This window comes from Epinephelus lanceolatus, chromosome 19 (genome assembly GCF_041903045.1).
Source record: "Epinephelus lanceolatus isolate andai-2023 chromosome 19, ASM4190304v1, whole genome shotgun sequence".
Lineage (NCBI taxonomy): Eukaryota > Metazoa > Chordata > Actinopteri > Perciformes > Serranidae > Epinephelus > Epinephelus lanceolatus.
In genome coordinates this window covers 19,804,295-19,823,747 of record NC_135752.1, presented here as the reverse complement: position 1 = coordinate 19,823,747, position 19,453 = coordinate 19,804,295, and the positions used below count along the sequence as shown (strand labels likewise).

The window sequence follows — 19,453 nt, the reverse complement described above, 5'->3', positions numbered from 1 at the left end:
ATGCTATGCTTACCATTCTGATACATCTGCTTATCACCAGTTTTGGTGGTCAACAGATTTCTTATCTGAACCTGGGTCTGATTGAGGCTCAGACATGTTTGACTGGATCCCTCCAGTGTTTTCTCTACAGCTACATCTTGATGTTCACTTTCACTTTCACGAGTCAACCTAATGCTAGTCTTGCATAGCCATACCTATATCCACACTTTGTTTTAGCACTGTGGCACCACTACCTGAGTGTAGAGAGCAGAAGTGAAACCTAGCACAGGCACCAGTGGTGGATAGGGTGCAAGGCCAGATCCAGAATTTCTCAATAAGGGAGAAAGACAGCTGCTTCCAGCTCCTTTTTTTTTACTTTTTATGTTGGGGAACTATGTTAGACAAAAAATATTAATCACAGAGTATTTTTACATAGCCTACTTAAAAACATGTCTGGAGGGGGACTTAAAGGTAAACCCACAGCGGAGCGAGTGAGATGTTCCTAAAATTGACTCACATCATTTGTGTTATTTTCTATGTGCGTGTTTCTCATTCCTGTCATCCCTCTCTTTCCAACCCCCAGGATTCATTGCAGCAGATATTAAAGGAACCGGCTCGTGGACTCAGCTCTACCTAATCACAGACTACCACGAGAACGGATCTTTATATGACTACCTCAAGTCTAACACCTTAGACATCAAGGCTCTGCTGAAACTGGCCTACTCGTCCATATCGGGCCTGTGTCACCTGCACACTGAGATCTATGGCACGCAGGGCAAACCGGCCATCGCACACAGAGACCTGAAGAGTAAAAACATCTTGGTGAAAAAGAACGGATTCTGCTGTATAGCAGACCTTGGACTGGCTGTCAAGTTTAACAGGTAGAGAATATATTTTGGATTTTTGAACACTTTTAGTCTATCTTGGAGATTTCACAAAATATCTTTAATCAGTTTCTGTTTCTCCTCTCTGTCTCAGTGACACCAATGAGGTGGATATCCCTCCCAACCTACGAGTTGGTACCAAGCGCTACATGCCGCCTGAAGTGCTGGAAGAGACCCTGAACAGGACGTACTTCCAGTCTTTTATAATGGCTGACATGTACAGTTTTGGCCTCATCCTTTGGGAGATGGCGCGACGTTGCATCTCCGGAGGTAAGGACGGAAATCTAGCTGTTTTTTTATATCGCATTATCTAAATGTGTCTTGATGTTTTCTTCATGACACTACTTATTCCCCTTTATCTGTGTTTTTTCTGAAGGTATTGTGGAGGAGTATCAGCTGCCCTATCACGACCTTGTGCCCACTGATCCGTCCTATGAGGACATGAGAGAAGTCGTCTGCATTAAGAAACAAAGACCTTCGTTTGCTAATCGCTGGAGCAGTGATGAGGTATTCTAAATATTTTCTGATACTGCTTTCAAGCAATGCATATTTTTAGAAGACTTTATGGCTTTATTAATGGTTAATAACTTATTTATTAATGTGTTATAGAGCAGTTATAAACTATTAAAAAACACCTTGAGGAAAAAATGTTATATATTCTTCTCCACATTTATTACTAAGCAGAGCGGCCAAGTGAGTGAATCATTAGTGATGGTTTTTCCACATGATAGAACAGCTTTTAAAAAATGTCATTAAAAAGTGTTGTTTTATTCTCACGTATCTGTACATGTGTACCCTCAGTGTCTACGGCAGATGGGAAAGCTGATGTCCGAGTGCTGGGCTCACAGCCCGGCCTCTCGCCTCACAGCTCTGAGGGTGAAGAAGACCCTGGCGAAGATGTTAGAGACTCAAGACATCAAACTGTGACAAAGAGCTAAGAGAGGCGTTCTTCTCATCACCAGAGACTTGTCACTGCCACTGGCACAGCGCCACTTACACTGGCCAATAAGAAGAAAGGGAAGAAAAAAAAAAGAGGCTGTGAAAGATAGGACAAAGGAAACTGACAGCGAGGATGAGTGATGGAGATAACGGCCGATGGGGAGCGAGAGAAATGAGAGGCACAAGATTTATTATGTCAGGGGAGATCTGGCCTCCCACTGTCTGAGCCGCCTCTGCCTCAGACCAAATGTTCAGGTTGTGCTTTCTGTGAAAGCTGAGTGGTTGTCGGGTCCCGACGGTCCAGGTGGGCGCGCAGACGGGGACCCTCGCAGGAGAGGAACACTTAAATCCCTCTGATGAGTTCTAAACAGCAGGAGCTCCTGCTCTGCCCTGAAAGCCATACAGCAGTATTGTATGTGCAGTCTTTTGTACTGTCACAGCTGCCTTTGTGTTTTGACTCAGTCACTGTCATCCATCCAAAGAAATGTCTAGTTCATGCTCAGTGACGTCATTGTCAGTGATATTATTATAATTATTATTGTTATTATTATTATTATTAAAGAACTGAAGTAAGACTAAATTAATGATATATATATATATTTGTCCAGCAGCAACAGAAAAGACAGAACATTTGAACACAAGTAAGACTTAAGCATCAGACTCTTATGTCACTGATGAATTTGTGAGCTGAGACCTTGCTCTTCCTTCCCATCCCGGTTCATTTGTGCATAATTGAGCTGAAATCGATTGATATTATTGTCTTGCTGGATGTTAAAATGTGTTTTTGATGATTTATCTGTGTACAGAATTATGTCCCGTCCACTCTACCACTATGGCATGTGCCTTATTTAATCTGTACATATGTGATTAATGAGAGTGTATGAGTGGATCTGGATAACATTCCCCAATAAAATGTCTAAGCGTCTCCAAGGCTGGTCTATTTGTGTCGAACACTGGTGTGTGATATTGCAAACAAACAACAACCCCACGCTTGGTTTTCAATGTTGCATATAAATATAATTTATTATTAGTCTTAAAAATTCTTTCTTACACTTTGTACAATAACTTGACAGATGAAATGCAAGCAGTTGCGAGGAACATCATGAGTGCCAGAAACAGACAGGCTACATTCTCACTATACACAATAATAATCATGAAGCTGAAGAACAACTAGGAAATGCAAAAAGGCGAGCCCACTGAGAATGTAAAGATTGTTCAGAAAGATGCAGAGTTTGCATAGACGGCTTTACGAAAACTGAGACAACTGCCATTAAGAAAAAACAAAAAAACAAAAACAAGAACCAACCAAGAACACCTGGAACAGTCACAAGTGCCGCTGCATCAAAGGAATGTTGCATTTACAACTACCACTAATTTTTATGCACACAGTCGGTGTCACCGTAACATTGATGGCTTCTGTTGTTAATGTACAAACACAGAAGTCTCTGTTCTCCAAAATCACAGATGAAAGTCATTTCGTTCTGAACACAAGAAATGTCTTTTGATATTTAGGTGATCGCCCTCTGTAATAAATTTAACCTCATAAACTGTATGTCAATTATTTGGTAAAAAGCAGTTGTATTTAGTTACATTGGTCCTACAAAAATATACTTATTTGAGTCCCTTTTCTACAGTATCTACCTCTCCTCTCTGCCTGGTCTCTTTCATGTAGATGATATATTTAACAACGTACAAATCTTCAGCATCACTCATGATTTTTATTCAGTTGGGAAACTGTCTTGATCACCCTCTATCTGGAGCGATAGTGACTGATGTAATTAGCCAAATGACCTGATAATAAACATGCAAACAAAGTAAAGAAAAATCCTAACCAATGCAACTTATCAGAAATATTTTAAAGATAAAGAACATGTAAAAGGAGCAAACGTAATTCAAAATCAATAATTATACATGAATAAAAAGTATTAAGAGTAGTTACGACAGCGACACTAAAGCTGTAAAATGGTTACATCATTGATTTCCTTCTGTACATGTAAATGAGTCATTACTGCAAGAGTCCACCGGGAGGTGCTATGATACAGTCAAACATAATGGAGGAGGAAACAAATGTGAGGGCAAAATATTCCATAACAGGCAGCATAAAATACAAAAAACAAAAACAAAAAAAGATATGTATAAATAGGCATATTATTAAATACTATGTTATCACAGAACACATACTCATCCATGGAGTTGCTATGGAGACTGGTTTTGGAAAGTGAGCGATGCTTCCTCTGATCCAAGTCTTGCTCCTTTGACCTTTGATAGCGTCTCACTACTCAAACTGTTGTCTATGGCAAGGGCATCATCCACATATCCGCACAGTCCATCCAAATAACCGGACAGCTGTTTCCAAGGAAACTAGATCCAAAAATATCAAGTTGTCGTACCAGAAAGAGAGAGAGCGGAACAGCCAGAGAGAAATGACAGCGATTCTTGTTTACCCTCCAAGTTTTTACACCTTTTGTTGCCAATGTTTAACTGGGTCATGGCTGAGTAGACCTAGCTGTTTCTTTCTTCTTACTTCTCTGAGTGCTCTCACTCACACACACACATACACACACAGAGGATCTGTGAGTGTGTATGTGCATTTGTCAGTGTGATGCCAAATGACTCGCCTGCTTTACGGCGTCCACCTCTCTTATTTTCTTTTTATGTCTTCTTACTCCCTGGAATGTCACACTCCCTGGTGGGCAGGTGTCAGTGTTCAGTCGCAGCAGGAACAAGGCTGTCATGGCGCCCCATCTCCTCCAGTACCTGAGCCAGGCGGCTAAGGTTGCCATCAGGAAAATGCTGGGCCTCCCACAAGTCCAAGATCACTCCTGTAGGACTGGATTTGGTGGCAAAGTAGTTGAGATACCTGAGTGAATGATTGTGAGAAAACAGAGATATATGGGTAAGAAAAACTGTTAGCAGAAATGACTGGGTTTACTTGAATAATAAAACTGGACTTGGCTGTTGGGCTGACGTAACTGCAAAATGATTTCTACATTTTTAGCACAGCCATTTGTAGCATCCCAAAGACCTAATCACCTGTACTGTATAATGTTAGGGGTGGGACCACTTTCAATGTACTCCTTCTACAGTCTAGCCCTCCAGAAAGGTCTGTGGGGAATTTACCCTGGAAATTGTTTTTATGACTTTTTTTTTTGTGTGACATAACAAACAATAATGTTATGGTACTTTTGAAAACATACCATACTATGACTTTTTAAAACCTTTTTATGACATACGATACTATGACTGTTTCATGACACACTATACTGACTTTTTTGACTATACTATTTTTTTTTCTGTTTATGACATAATGTACTATGACTTTTTCTTGTGATTTCTGACAAAATACTGTAATATGACATTTTTTTTATGAAATTCTATGCTATTCCTTTTTTGGACATACTGTACTTTTTTACTTTTTACGACATACTATACTATGACTTTTTTTTGTGATTTTTTCCTCACACTATATTATGACTTTTTTTGGTGATTTCCGACGACATACTATACTATGACATTTTTTCATGATTTTGACGACATACTATACTATACTATGACTTTTTGTGGTGATTTTTTACGGCACACTATACCATGACTTTTTTCATGGATTTTGACGAAATAGTATATTATGACTTTTTTTCATGTTTCTTGATGACATACTAGTGTCCACAGACTATCAGAAGGCGGAGATCTCTGATTGTCTGGGGGCGAGAAGAACTATACTATGACTTTTTTGGTGATTTTGGACGACATAAAATACTATGACATTTTTTCATGATTTTGGACGACATACTATACTATGACTTGTGTTCATGGTTTTGGACGACATAGTATACTATGACTTTTTTTTCATGTTTTTGGACGACATGCTATACTATGACGGTTTTTCATGGTTTTGGACGACATGACTTTTTTTCCTGATTTGGACGATATACTATACTATGACTTTTTTTCATGGTTTTGGACGACATACTATACTATGACATTTTTTCATGATTTTGGACGACATACAATACTATGACTTTTTTTCATGATTTTTGACGACATACTATACTATGATTTCTTTTCATCGATTCATACGACATACTATACTATGACTTTTTTTCATCGATTCTGACGACATACTATACTATGACTTTTTGTCATGATTTTTGAAGACATACTGTAATATGACTTCTTTTCATCAATTCTGACGACATACTATACTATGACTTTTTTTCATGATTTTGGACGACATACTACACTATGAGTTGTTTTCATTATTTTGGATGACATACTATACCATGACGTTTTTTCATGATTTTGGACGACATACTATACTATGACTTTTTTTCATCGATTCTGACGACATACTATACTTTGACTTTTTGTCATGTTTTTTGAAGACATACGATACTATGACTTCTTTTCATCGATTCTGACGACATACTATACTATGACTTTTTTTCATGTTTTTTGATGACATACTATACTATGACTTCTTTTCACTGATTCTGACAACATACTATACTTTGACTTTTTGTCATGTTTTTTGAAGACATACTATACTATGACTTCTTTTCATCGATTCTGACGACATACTATATTATGACTTTTTTTTGGTGATTTTGGACAACATACAATACTGTGACTTTTTTCATGTTTTCTGATGACATACTATACTATGACTTGTGTTCATGGTTTTGGACGACATAGTATACTATGACTTTTTTTTCATGTTTTTGGACGACATGCTATACTATGACTTTTTTTCATCGATTCTGACAACACACTATGCTATGACTTTTTTTCATGTTTTTTGACGACATACTATACTATGACTTTTTTTCATCGATTCTGACGACATACTATACTTTGACTTTTTGTCATGTTTTTTGAAGACATACGATACTATGACTTCTTTTCATCGATTCTGACGACATACTATACTATGACTTTTTTTCATGTTTTTTGATGACATACTATACTATGACTTTTTTTCATTGATCCATGCGACATACTATACTATGACTTTTTTTCATTGATTCTGACAACAGAATCAATCAGAAACAACAACAGAATTAATCAGAAACAGAAAAACATACTATACTTTGACTTTTTGTCATGTTTTTTGAAGACATACTATACTATGACTTTTTTTCCATCGATTCATACGACATACTATACTATGACTTTTTTCATTGATTCTGACGACATACTATACTATGACTTTTTTTTCATGTTTTTGGACGACATAGTATACTATGACTTCTTTTCATCGATTCTGACGACATACTATATTATGACTTTTTTTGGTGATTTTGGACGACATGCAATACTTTGACTTTTTTTCATGTTTTCTGATGACATACTATACTATGACTTTTTTTCATGTTTTCTGATGACATACTATACTATGACTTTTTTTCATGTCTTTTGATTACATACTATACTATAACTTTTAAAAAAAAACAAAAAAAAAAACGTTTTGTGGGGCATTTGTGCCTTTAATTGATAGGACAGCTTAAGTGTGAAATGGGGGAGAGAGAAGGAATAAAATGCCGGAAATGGCCACAGGCTGTTTTTTTTTGTTTGTTGTTTTTAAAAGTCATAGTATAGTACGTCGTCCAAAACTATGAAAACAAGTCAAAATATAGTATGGTGTCAAAAACCATATTATAGGAGTGTTGGGGGCTTAGTGGATAGAGCAGACGCCCCATGTACAAGGCTGCTGCAGCAGCCTGTGGCCATTTGCCGCATGTTATTCCCGCTCTCTCCCACATTTCACACTTAAGCTGTCCTATCAATTAAAAACACAAATGCCCCAAAAAAAGTTTTTTGTTTTTTTTTTTTAAAAAAAGTTGTAGTATAGTATGTCATCAAAAGACATGAAAAAAAGTCATAGTATAGTATGTCGTCCAAAACCATGAAAAAAAGTCATACTATAGTATGTCATCAGAATCGATGAAAAAAAGTCATAGTGTAGTATGTCGTCCAAAATCATGAAAAAACGTCATAGTATAGTATGTCGTCGAAAACCATGAAAAAAAGTCATAGTAAAGTATGTCGTCCAAAATCATGAAAAAAAAGTAATATGTTGTATCTCATCCAAAACCATGAAAAAAAAGTCATAGTATAGTATGTCGTCAGAATCGATTAAAAAATGTCATAGTATAGTATGTCATCAAAAATCATGAAAAAAGTCATAGTATAGTATGTCGTCAGAATCGATGAAAAAATGTCATAGTATAGTATGTCATCAAAAATCATGAAAAAAGTCATAGTATAGTATGTCGTCATAATCGATGAAAAAAAGTCATAGTATAGTATGTCGTCAGAATCGATGAAAAAAACGTCATAGTATAGTATGTCGTCCAAAACCACGAAAAAAAGTCATAGTATAGTATGTCGTCAGAATCGATGAAAAAAAGTCATAGTATACTATGTCGTCAAAAATCATGAAAAAAAGTCATAGTATAGTATGTTGTCAGAATCGATGAAAAAAAGTCATAGTATAGCATGTCGTCAGAATCGATGAAAAAAAAGTTATAGTATAGTATGTCGTCCAAAACCATGAACACAAGTCATAGTATAGTATGTCGTCCAAAATCATGAAAAAAAAATCACAGTATAGTATGTCGTCCAAAATCATGAAAAAACGTCATAGTATAGTATGTCGTCCAAAACCATGAAAAAACTCATAATATAGTATGTCGTCCAAAATCATGAAAACAAAGTAATATGTCGTATGTCGTCCAAAACCATGAAAACAAGTCATAGTATAGTATAGTATGTCGTCAGAATCGATTATAAAAAGTCATAGTATAGTATGTCATCAAAAATCATGAAAAAAGTCATAGTATAGTATGTTGTCAGAATTGATGAAAAAAAGTCATAGTATAGTACGTCGTCCAAAATCATGAAAAAACGTCATAGTATAGTATGTCGTCCAAAACCATGAAAAAAAGTCATAGTAAAGTACGTCGTCCAAAATCATGAAAAAAAAGTAATATGTCGTATCTCGTCCAAAACCATGAAAAAAAAGTCATAGTATAGTATGTCGTCAGAATCAATTACAAAAAGTAATAGTATAGTATGTCATCAAAAATCATGAAAAAAGTCATAGTATAGTATGTTGTCAGAATCGATGAAAAAAAGTCATAGTATAGTATGTCGTCAGAATCGATGAAAAAAAGTCATAGTATAGTATGTTGTCAGAATCGATGAAAAAAAGTCATAGTATAGTATGTCGTCAGAATCGATGAAAAAAAAGTTATAGTATAGTATGTCGTCCAAAACCATGAACACAACTCATAGTATAATATGTCGTCCAAAATCATGAAAAAAAGTCATAGTATAGTATGTCGTCCAAAACCATGAAAAAAAGTCATAGTAAAGTATATCGTCCAAAATCATGAAAAAAAAGTAATATGTCGTATCTCGTCCAAAACCATGAAAAAAAAGTCATGGTATAGTATGTCGTCAGAATCGATTAAAAAAAGTCATAGTATAGTATGTTGTCAAAAATTATGAAAAAAAGTCATAGTATAGTATGTTGTCCAAAATCATGAAAAAAAAGTCATAGTATAGTATGTTGTCAAAAATTATGAAAAAAAGTCATTGTATAGTATGTTGTCACAATCGATGAAAAAAAGTCATAGTATAGTATGTCATCAAAAATCATGAAAAAAAGTCATAGTATAGTATGTTGTCAGAATCGATGAAAAAAAGTCATAGTATAGTATGTCGTCAGAATCGATGGAAAAAAAAAGTCATAGTATAGTATGTCATTAAAAATTATGAGAAAAATTCATAGTATAGTATGCCGTCCAAAACCATGAAAAAATGTCATAGTATAGTATGTCGTCCAAAATCATGAAAAAAAAGTAATATGTTGTATGTCATATGTCGTATATGTTCCAAAGCCATGAAAAAACGTCGTAGTATAGTATGTTGTCCAAAATCATGAAAAAAAGTCATAGTATAGTATGTTGTCCAAAATCATAAAAAAAAAGTAAAATGTCGTATGTCATATGTCGTATGTTGTCCAAAATCATGAAAAAAAGTCATAGTAAAGTATGTTGTCCAAAATCATGAAAAAACGTCATAGTATATAGTATGTCGTCCAAAACCATGAAAAAACGTCATAGTATAGTATGTCGTCCAAAACCATGAAAAAAAGTCATAGTATAGTATGTTGTCCAAAATCATGAAAAAAAGTCATAGTAGTATGTCGTCCAAAACCATGAAAAAACGTCATAGTATAGTATGTTGTCCAAAACCATGAAAAAAAGTCATAGTATAGTATGTCATCCAAAATCATGAAAAAAAAAAGCAATATGTCGTATGTCATATGTCGTATGTCATCCAAAACCATGAAAAAACGTCATAGTATAGTATGTTGTCTAAAATCATGAAAAAAAGTCATAGTAAAGTATGTCGTCCAAAATCATGAAAAAACCTCATAGTATAGTATGTTGTCCAAAACCATGAAAAAACCTCATAGTATAGTATGTCGTCCAAAATCATGAAAAAAAAGTAATATGTCGTATGTCGTATGTCATATGTCGTACGTCATCCAAAACCATGAAAAAACGTCATAGTATAGTATGTCGTCCAAAATCATGAAAAAAAGTCATAGTAAAGTATGTCGTCCAAAATCATGAAAAAATGTCATAGTATAGTATGTCGTCCAAAACCATGAAAAAAAGTCATAGTATAGTATGTCGTCCAAAATCATGAAAAAAAAAGTAATATGTCGTATGTCATATTTCGTATGTCATCCAAAACCATGAAAAAACGTCATAGTATAGTATGTCGTCCAAAACCATGAAAAACAGTCATAGTAAAGTATGTCGTCCAAAATCATGAAAAAAAAGTCATAGTATGTTGTCCAAAACCATGAACACAAGTCATAGTATAGTATGTCGTCCAAAATCATGAAAAAAAAGTCATAGTATTCACCTTATTTTTCACGGAAACACGGAGGCAAAACAGAACACAGTCAGCTTCCGTTTTTTTGTGCGACACTTCCGGTCCAGCACCCTTGACCACTGTGTAAATAGGAATCGCCTTGTTGTTTACCTTGTTGAGTTTAGCTATAGATATACATATATATATATATATATATATATCACATTTTTCACGTCACTATATCACCATTTAGACTAATCTGGTGTTTGTAAAGTGTATAAACACAATGATTGAACAAACATTACTATTTCTGTGTGCACATTTTGTAATTAATAACATAGATTACCTGGGCTAACTGTTAGCTGTTAGCCGTTAGCCGTTAGCCGTTAGCGGTGTCTGTAATAACTCAATAACTCAATAAACGGTCCGTGAAAAAATATTTTTTCCAGCGGATGTCTTAGTTACAACATGATTGAGCTAACTGGAGTAGTTTCATGTCGTATCCGACAACGGGAGGCTTTTAACAGATGACGTCCTGAAGTTAGCTTTGCTGCTGCTGTTAGCTGTCCCTGTCAGCTGCAGCCACTGATGCTTTCTAGACATCGTGATTTCCCAAAACTGAATAAATACCACACATAGCAACACAAAACTGCTTTGCTAGCTCAATCATGTTGTAACGGCTGGATGGTTGATGCGTACATGCTGATTCGGGCGCTATCAGAGCCGATCTGCGCATCACTATGGCTTAATGATCAACTCAGTCAATAAAAACAACCCGTCCTGAGTTAGGAGTGTATGTCGCTGACAGAAAGAAAGAAAGAAAAGAAAAAAAAGATAGAAAAGCAGCGTGCACCTCACATATTTATTTCTCACAGTTGCGCACATGTTTGGCTGGCATGCAGAAGCACCGTCTGTGTGTCTGTGTGTCTGTGTGTCGAGGGTGCGAGCCGCAGCTTCAGCTGCTCAGGTAGAGAGGCTGTGTAGCCCGGTGTTTTTTCGCTGATTCGGTTCTGCAGGTTCTCTGCTGGTACACTGGAGACAGGGATCAAGCAGTTTGTCTCACTCGGGATAGATTATGCTTTTTTGGTTCATAGTTTTTGACTAACGTGCGATTTATTTGCGTTTAAAGGAAATTATTTTTACCGGCAATTACCGATAATGGAAATGTAGGCACAGTTATTTATATAAAATACACAGACTAACTAACTAACTAACTGATTGACTAACATAAACAATTGAAAATTGAAAAAAATAGCTTGCACCCTTACTGTAGCTCTGGTAAGGGAAAGCATGAGGGAAAGCAGCTGACCGGAAGTCACGCACAAAAACACGGAAGTTGATCACTATTTACTTCCATGTTTGAAAATAAGGTGGATAGTATGTTGTCCAAAATCATGAAAAAAGGTCACAGTATAGTATGTCGTCAGAATCGATGAAAAAAAGTCATAGTATAGTATGTCGTCAGAATCGATGAAAAAAAGTCATAGTATAGTATGTCAGAATCGATGAAAAAAAAAGTCATAGTATAGTGTGTCGTAAGAATCGATGAAAAAACATCACAGTATATACTATGACGTTTTTTTCATCGATTCTGACATACTATACTATGACTTTTTTTCATGATTTATGACATTTTAATGACATACTATATAACATACATACAAAATACTATACTAAACTACACACAACTATACCTTTACTTTTATGACATACTTAACATTTTCTTTTTACGTTTTTGTTCCATGCTATGCTATGACTTACTTACTTACTTGTTATGACATACTATACTATATACTATGTCATTCTTTGGCATACTGTACAAATCATAAAAGTTACCTAATAAATTTAAATAACTTTAAGAGCATTTATGTTGTAAAGGATATTTCTAAAATCCTATTTTTGACACAGGTGTCAGTCAGTTTTTGATATTTAAAATAAGCAACCATAAATACTTGGATTATTATGTGAAAAAATTTTTTAAACTAACAAGCCCTATGTACACACACTACAGCTCTGTCTGTATCATCAGTATGAATAAGAGGCTGGTTCAAGTCTCTCCCCCGCACTCCTTCCTTCACGCCACACTCTGTCAGTGGTCTCTTCAATCTGCAGCTGCTGCATGTGATAAGGCCGCCCCGCTGAGCCGGGACCTTATAAATGGACACACACTGTATCTCCATCACACACACGACTATCAAAGACACATGGGTGACGTTTTGAAAAGAGAAGCGTCATTCTATCTTTGTCTCTCTCTCTCTCTGTCTCAGCTCAGCCCAGCTCAATTAATCTCAATTCAGCAGATGATTATCGAAATGAGTCACATTCCAACAGAATAATCAAAATCAAATAAAACAGAACACTTATCTACAGTTTTAATATGCATGTTATCTTGTTCCCTGCTTCCAATGAAAAAAAGGATTTGGTAGCTGAAGTTGCACATCAACAACTTTTTGAGCAGTAAGATTATGTATAAATATTTCTAACACAAGTTACAAGTATTTCTTCATTTCTCCTGTTTCATTTTCCCTCAGAAAATAAGCAAAGTCTGATCGTAGCCTGTTCCCATGGCCAGATTGTAACCGCCGAGGGCCTGAATCTGAGTCACTGTCTCACTCGTGTTCTCTCTCAGACAGTCCTGTTCCTCTACCCACCTGTCAAGGTTAAGTTTGTGGGCCAACATCCTCCAGTCATTTCCCCTGGTCTGCGGTGCATCCAGACTGCCACACAATTTCTGTCGGATGGAGACAGGGATGCGGAAGGCATTGGGCCCCACCAGTGTCGTGATGTTACTGGCGGGGTCCAGCAGAGACGTGTCAATACTCTGGGAGTCCTGCAGAGCGAGAGAGAGACAGACAGACAGACTGTAGCAGAGGCATTTTTTCAGCATGTACATAATTTAACACCATCTCACAAAGCGAAGCATAATGTAGCTCAAATTGATTTGTAGCACAGAAAATTTCTGTTTCTGGGTTGTATAAAAAGCGAAAATTATTCATTTTATCGCCATCCATTCATTGATGCAAGCTGAGTGATTTTCAAATATATTGCATCTGGAGGATTAAGTGCTGGAGGTCTGGCTACAGAAACCAGAGCAAGACCCAGAGACAAATGAACCGAGGCCAGGCAGGGACACAGCTCTGCACTGCATGTACTGTAATTCATCTCATTACTGAGCACAAAGCCTGAGTGCTCCGCCATCCCTCAAGCTCTATCCTCCTGGCCAGATGGCCTTTGTGAAACAAGTGCAGCACGACTAGAGGGTGATTATTCCCCCTCTGCTCTGCATTGGCCTGTCATAGGCAGGACCATATGAAGGCTGCGGGGTCGAGACTCCCTGTCTTCCACCCTGTCACTCTTTGTGAGCATTGCAAGAAGAAGAAAGAGGACATGGGAGAGAGCGTACATTCATTCAAATATCTCTCACAACAGAGGGATAAGGAGGTCAGTGTGAGAGAGGAAATGCATAATATCTGAATGACAAATTCAGGTGACAAGAAGGTTCAAAACCCGTAACCCTAACCCTAACCTTTTTTTTTTTTTTTTTTTTTTTTGGTAATGCATTGCTCATATCTAAACAAGGAGAGTCATTCTTTTAAGGGGACAATTGACCCCAAAATCAAAAGTAAGTACTTTTCCTCTTACCTGTAGTGCTACTTCAATCTAGAGTGTTTTGGTGTGAATTGTCGAGAGTTGGAGATATCAGCTGAAGAGATGTCTGCCTTCTCTTGAATATAATGGAACAAGATGGCACTTGGCTTGTGGTGCTCAAAGTGCAAAAAGACCCCATTTGAAAAACTGACCTGCAATGTCTCTTTCCAAAAATCATGACTCAGTTACTCATGATAATACACAGGCCTTGATATACGCAGTTTTATGTAGGCACTATTTTTTTAATACCGAACCACACCCAACCGAATCACCGCACAGAGGGAAACATGCAGCTACTGCTAACTCATTTAGCACCACTGAGCGAGCTAATGGCACTTTGAGCACCACAAGCCGAGTGCCACATGGGTTCCATTATATTTGAGAAAAGGCGGACATCTCAATGGCCAATATCTCCGACACTGACACTGATTTACGGTTGAATTGTCCCTTTAAGCCCTTTACGCCGAATTAAATGCAAGAGTTTCGGCTTCATTTATCAGCCCTACCTCTGACAGCATAGTGTCCAGCTGAAAAATCTGTCCTTCTCCCTCCACTTGGCGCACACATATCTTACAGGCCAGGTCCACAGTGCTGGAAGAGAAGCGCTCCAGGGTAAAGCAACAGTGGAGGTTCCTCTGTGAACCGCTCCACACTTGCTGAAAGGAAAGCTCCTGCAGAGAGGTGGAGAGGGGAAAAGATTTACTCAGCTGTCACATGGAAATGTTTGTCCTCTTCCTGAAAGGGTGAATGAGTGGTTTACCTGGTACTTGGCTAGTAGCTTGCTCTTCCACAATGTGTGGGGGACATCGTGGATGGAAAGTCTCAGGTTGTGGGTGCTGTCTTTAAAGTTGAGAGTCTTTGGTTCATCCAGCAACTTCCCACCCATTTGCTTCTCCATCTGTAGGACTTCCTGAATACACAAACACACACACACACACTTGGTAAGTATATGACGCCATGCACACTGACCTCAAAATAATTTTTCTACTTTTGTGCTGCTGTAAATTGTTGTTGTTTGCTGCAGCAGTTTCTTGCAAATTCTGTTGTGTAAATCCACAAATGAAATGTTTTTATAGTATATTTATCACTTTCCCTGCGGGCTTTATGAACCTGAATCTAGACCTGCCATCTGAAACCAACTTCAGTGTCCTTGCAGCGGGATCACTATCACTTCTCATTACCCATTCCCAAACTTAATAACCGTGTTTAATATCCCTGCGCAGAATAATAATCCGTCCTTATCTTTCCTCCATGTAGGTAGATAGAGGTATTAAACAGAGGGAGACAACAGGAGAGTAGGGGGATAAAGGTGGCTTATTTTGTGTTGGCGCAGCAGCTACATCTTTCTAGGAGCAGCAACGCTTTTCAAACACAAGCGCTCATCTCCCCTTATTGTGACACACCAACACAAAGATTTCTCATTCAGCCTCCCACAGCTCATCTGCCGGCTATGCCTACACACACACACATTAACAATTCAGTCAAAATGACACACCCACAAACATCATTAATGCGTACAAACACATTTAATTTCTGCTACATAACCTTCCGCAAACAGAGATAAAAGAGCGGATACACACGCGCAACCTTCTGTGTTTTTACCTTGAGGGCGTCCTGTGTGTCGTCCAGGCAGTAGACTCTGATGTGATACTCCATGGCGGGGCAGGTGACAGGGCCAAAGATGGCTAGTTTGAGGCGCTTGGTGGTTGCTGCGCTGAGAGATTGGCCCACTAGGCAGGAGGTACCCAGTGTCTCTGTCAGGATGTGGCAGGACTCGTCATCCATTTGGATATAGCACGGCGTGGTGAAGTTTTCTTCTCCTACCACCACCACATCCTACATGTGGACAGGAAGAAAGAAGAAGTGACACAAGTGTGGGCGATAATAAGCTGGAAAAAAACAGAAACAGTCAAGGGTTTCGTAATTGTGTGGTGGACATGTGGTTTGTGGTTGGAAGAAATACCATTATATAGAGGGATGAGATGAGAACAAAAGAAGCACTGCTAATGCTGTCACTCTGGCTCTGTCCCCCTCAACTTTTTTAATATATTCACATTTGTTGACAAGTATGTATAGCAATTAATAGCAGAAGAAAAACACTGTTCTTGCTTTCTTGTCTCCAAGACGCATGATTATTATTATCAATTATTACTTATAATCATGTTCTTCTACATCTAATTTAATGATTTTCATTCCTAGAAAGAGACAGTTCAGTCAGTTAGTAGTTCAATCAGTTTTAAAAGTGAGAAAAATGTATGGTGACTACATTAATATAGCGTGTGTGTGTGTGCTCTTATAAACAGTGTACTTGAAGGTCCAATGTGGATATATTGGTAAAAATGGAATATAATATAGTAACTATGTGTTCTTTAGTGTATAATCAACAGAAAACAAGAATCTTTGTGTTTTTGTTACCTTAGAGTGATGAAAAATAGAAGCATGCACAGCTCCTAAAGTCTTAAAGAACACTGGCACTCACAGACAATTTTACTTGCTTAATATGGGCAAAATATAAAGGCCCTGATAAACGCCATGGTAGATGAAACATGTCCCTTTCTGGTCATTTTTTACCCATATTAAATAAGTGAAATTTTCTGTGAGTTACTGTGATGTGCTTGTTTTTGTTACCTATAGTAACCCAAAAGGGACAAACCAAACACTGTCCCAACCAAGAGTCAAACAGGATTTATACTCCTGTGTCGAATCGACGATGTACCTATGGTTTGGGCTCCGTGTCAACATGGGCCTACACCATACCATTCGCCGTAGCCTGACGTGCACCTACCCAGAAAAATCACAGAGACACATTTTTGTAAGCTGAAACCATTTCCCTCAGTGTAAACGAAGCTTTTATCTTATTAAACAGATAAGAAACAAAAAATTGTGAAGACAATAAAGCCTCCACAAAATAGCTTTTTTAAGTCTTATGTGTGATTTAGCCTGACATCATATGGGTAGAGGAAATCTCTGCTATTTGCTAGGCTTTGCGTTTTTGCCTCGCCAACTGTGGTTAGCAGCTTCTGATTTCAAATCACTGATTTTATTTTATTTTTTTACTTAAAACTGTTTTATTCAGTGTTTTTGCCAGTTGAAATTACAGTGTCTGTTTTGTAGAGGCAGTAGAGGATAATTCAGCCCCTGGTAAAAACCTCCTAATTGTTATCAGGGAAAAAAGGTGAGCACACATTGGCGAGCTGAACAGCATTGGAGAAACACTGTTTTTTTAAGCATGAAACTGCTTTATTCAGTTTTTTTTTATCTGTTTCAGTTACCTGGTCTGTTGGTTTTGGATCAGAAGCATACTCTGGAAAATTTGGCTCCTGATAACAATCTCCTGATTAATGAACACTGAAGGAATCCTGACCGGGAGTTCACGCTTGACACATGGAGGAAGTTTGAGTTGGTTGCAATTTGCAATCTTTACCACTAGATGCCACTAAATCCTACACACTGTTCCTTTAAACCTAATTTGTCACATCTGTAGTTATTCAGTCATAGTAACAATGCCCACAACATTCTCAGTTGAAACTTTTCTTGTATGATGTACATTTTTGTTGTCACATCAGAAATCGATTGCTAGGTTAAAGGCAGAGATGAGAATAACTGGCTTGTCTAGTTTAATGCTGAAATCATTTATTACTTTCTTTTAACAGAGCATTTAAATTCTATTTAATTCACCCTGAACTGAATTTAAATGTAAATTCAAGGGACAGTACAGGGGTCACGGCCTTTTCACATCAGCTTATTCTTTAAAATATTACACTTAGCAAGTGTGTGCTACTTATGTCCGACACCCTGCCTTTGTGTGTATGATGTTAATAGAAGATTGAGTATCTGGACCATTTGCAGTTGACCCCTGTAATAGCGCTAATGCCAAGACATATTTCTCTTTCATTAAGACCGTCTGGTCTGAGGAGGCTTTTACCCTCTCTCAATCTCCCTTGATCTTGCTTTCTCTCCCTGTCTTTCCCCCCTCTAATCCAAACACTCCTGTGAGCAGCACATTGGCATTAATTCAGCCTATTATGAGAGACAGAAAAGGAATTACAGTATTTTATTGTGAGCTAGGCCGTTTAACAGCAGTATTATGGCTGATCATTAGACGCTTTAACTGCTCCTGGGGGATGGCACTGGGGCTCCTTATTGGGGGATAATTAGAACACACAGTGGAAAAGTAGGCTTTGGCTTCATACGTATGTGTGCAGACACAAACAATAAAACATGTAAACACACACACATATTCACCCGGCATAATTTATTCACAAATTTTTGACTGCATTCATCAGCAGAGGGGTTTTTTTCCTCCTCGGAGGCGTGGGAGGATAAATCTTTGTAGGAGACTTACTGAAGCAGAAAGCCCCACATGTTCCTCATTATATGACCTGCTGTCTTCATCATCATCAACACCGTGTTCCCTCAGTGACACTGTGAGTGCAATTGTGTGTGTGTGTGTGTGTGTGTGTGTGTGTGTGTGTATGTGTGTGTTCTGAAGGGGAAGGGGTGTGGCATCTTGGATGCCAATGGAACTGATTATTCTCACTAGGTGGTGATGACTATATATATAAATGTCCGGGAATTATTTCTTCAGAGGAGCTCATCTCTCCTATTTCTACTGCGGTGATGAATACACATTTTGACAGAGCACGTCATATAAAGCAATATTTCACATATGCAGCACGGAGGTTAGCCTCAGTGGGAAGACAAGCTCATATAAAGGAAGCTGTCGTCGCCTTGGATATTACCATCTGCATCTCTGACAGGCCAGAGATGTAATCAATAGCAAGCGTGTAATCACCAGGGGGCGTACGTCCCCTCCAATATGTGAAATATGGATCTTTGTCCCATCCGATATTTGAAATGACAAGACACGTCATCAGATCCTCCAAAAGTGGAAATAAAGCTATTTGTTTCTCTCAGTATTTAGGGTTAAAACTGACTCCACAACATACAGCATGTGTAGCGCTCACTTAACTCCTCCTGTGTCATGCTGGTGTTCATGTCAGTCAGTGACAATTTATTTTTTATCTAACCCATATTTAACCAGGTAAGTCCCTTTGAGATAAAAACAAAATTTCTTTTTCAAGGAGGACAGCAGCAAATGTGCCATGCGACAA

General features: G+C 37.7%; 2 protein-coding genes across 4 annotated transcripts in view; one reads left to right on the top strand and one right to left on the bottom strand.

Annotated features, from left to right (window-relative positions):
• bmpr1bb (bone morphogenetic protein receptor, type IBb) overlaps positions 1-2,727 on the top strand; it is a 76,621-nt gene extending 73,894 nt beyond the window's left edge. The window contains exons 11-14 of the mRNA XM_033647322.2: positions 563-860; positions 958-1,133; positions 1,240-1,370; positions 1,665-2,727. Of these exons, the coding sequence (XP_033503213.2) occupies positions 563-860; positions 958-1,133; positions 1,240-1,370; positions 1,665-1,790 (731 nt within the window). The 3' untranslated portion in view covers positions 1,791-2,727. The remainder of the gene's footprint in view (positions 1-562; positions 861-957; positions 1,134-1,239; positions 1,371-1,664) is intronic.
• Positions 2,728-2,797: 70 nt separating this feature from the next.
• Positions 2,798-19,453, bottom strand: part of unc5cb (unc-5 netrin receptor Cb) — a 151,408-nt gene continuing 134,752 nt past the window's right edge. For all 3 annotated transcript variants that reach the window (XM_033647327.2, XM_033647328.2, XM_033647329.2), the window contains 5 exons: positions 15,942-16,175; positions 15,100-15,249; positions 14,846-15,010; positions 13,343-13,521; positions 2,798-4,662 (listed from right to left, as the gene is read on the bottom strand). In XM_033647327.2, the coding sequence (XP_033503218.1) occupies positions 4,503-4,662; positions 13,343-13,521; positions 14,846-15,010; positions 15,100-15,249; positions 15,942-16,175 (888 nt within the window). In that variant the 3' untranslated portion in view covers positions 2,798-4,502. The remainder of the gene's footprint in view (positions 4,663-13,342; positions 13,522-14,845; positions 15,011-15,099; positions 15,250-15,941; positions 16,176-19,453) is intronic.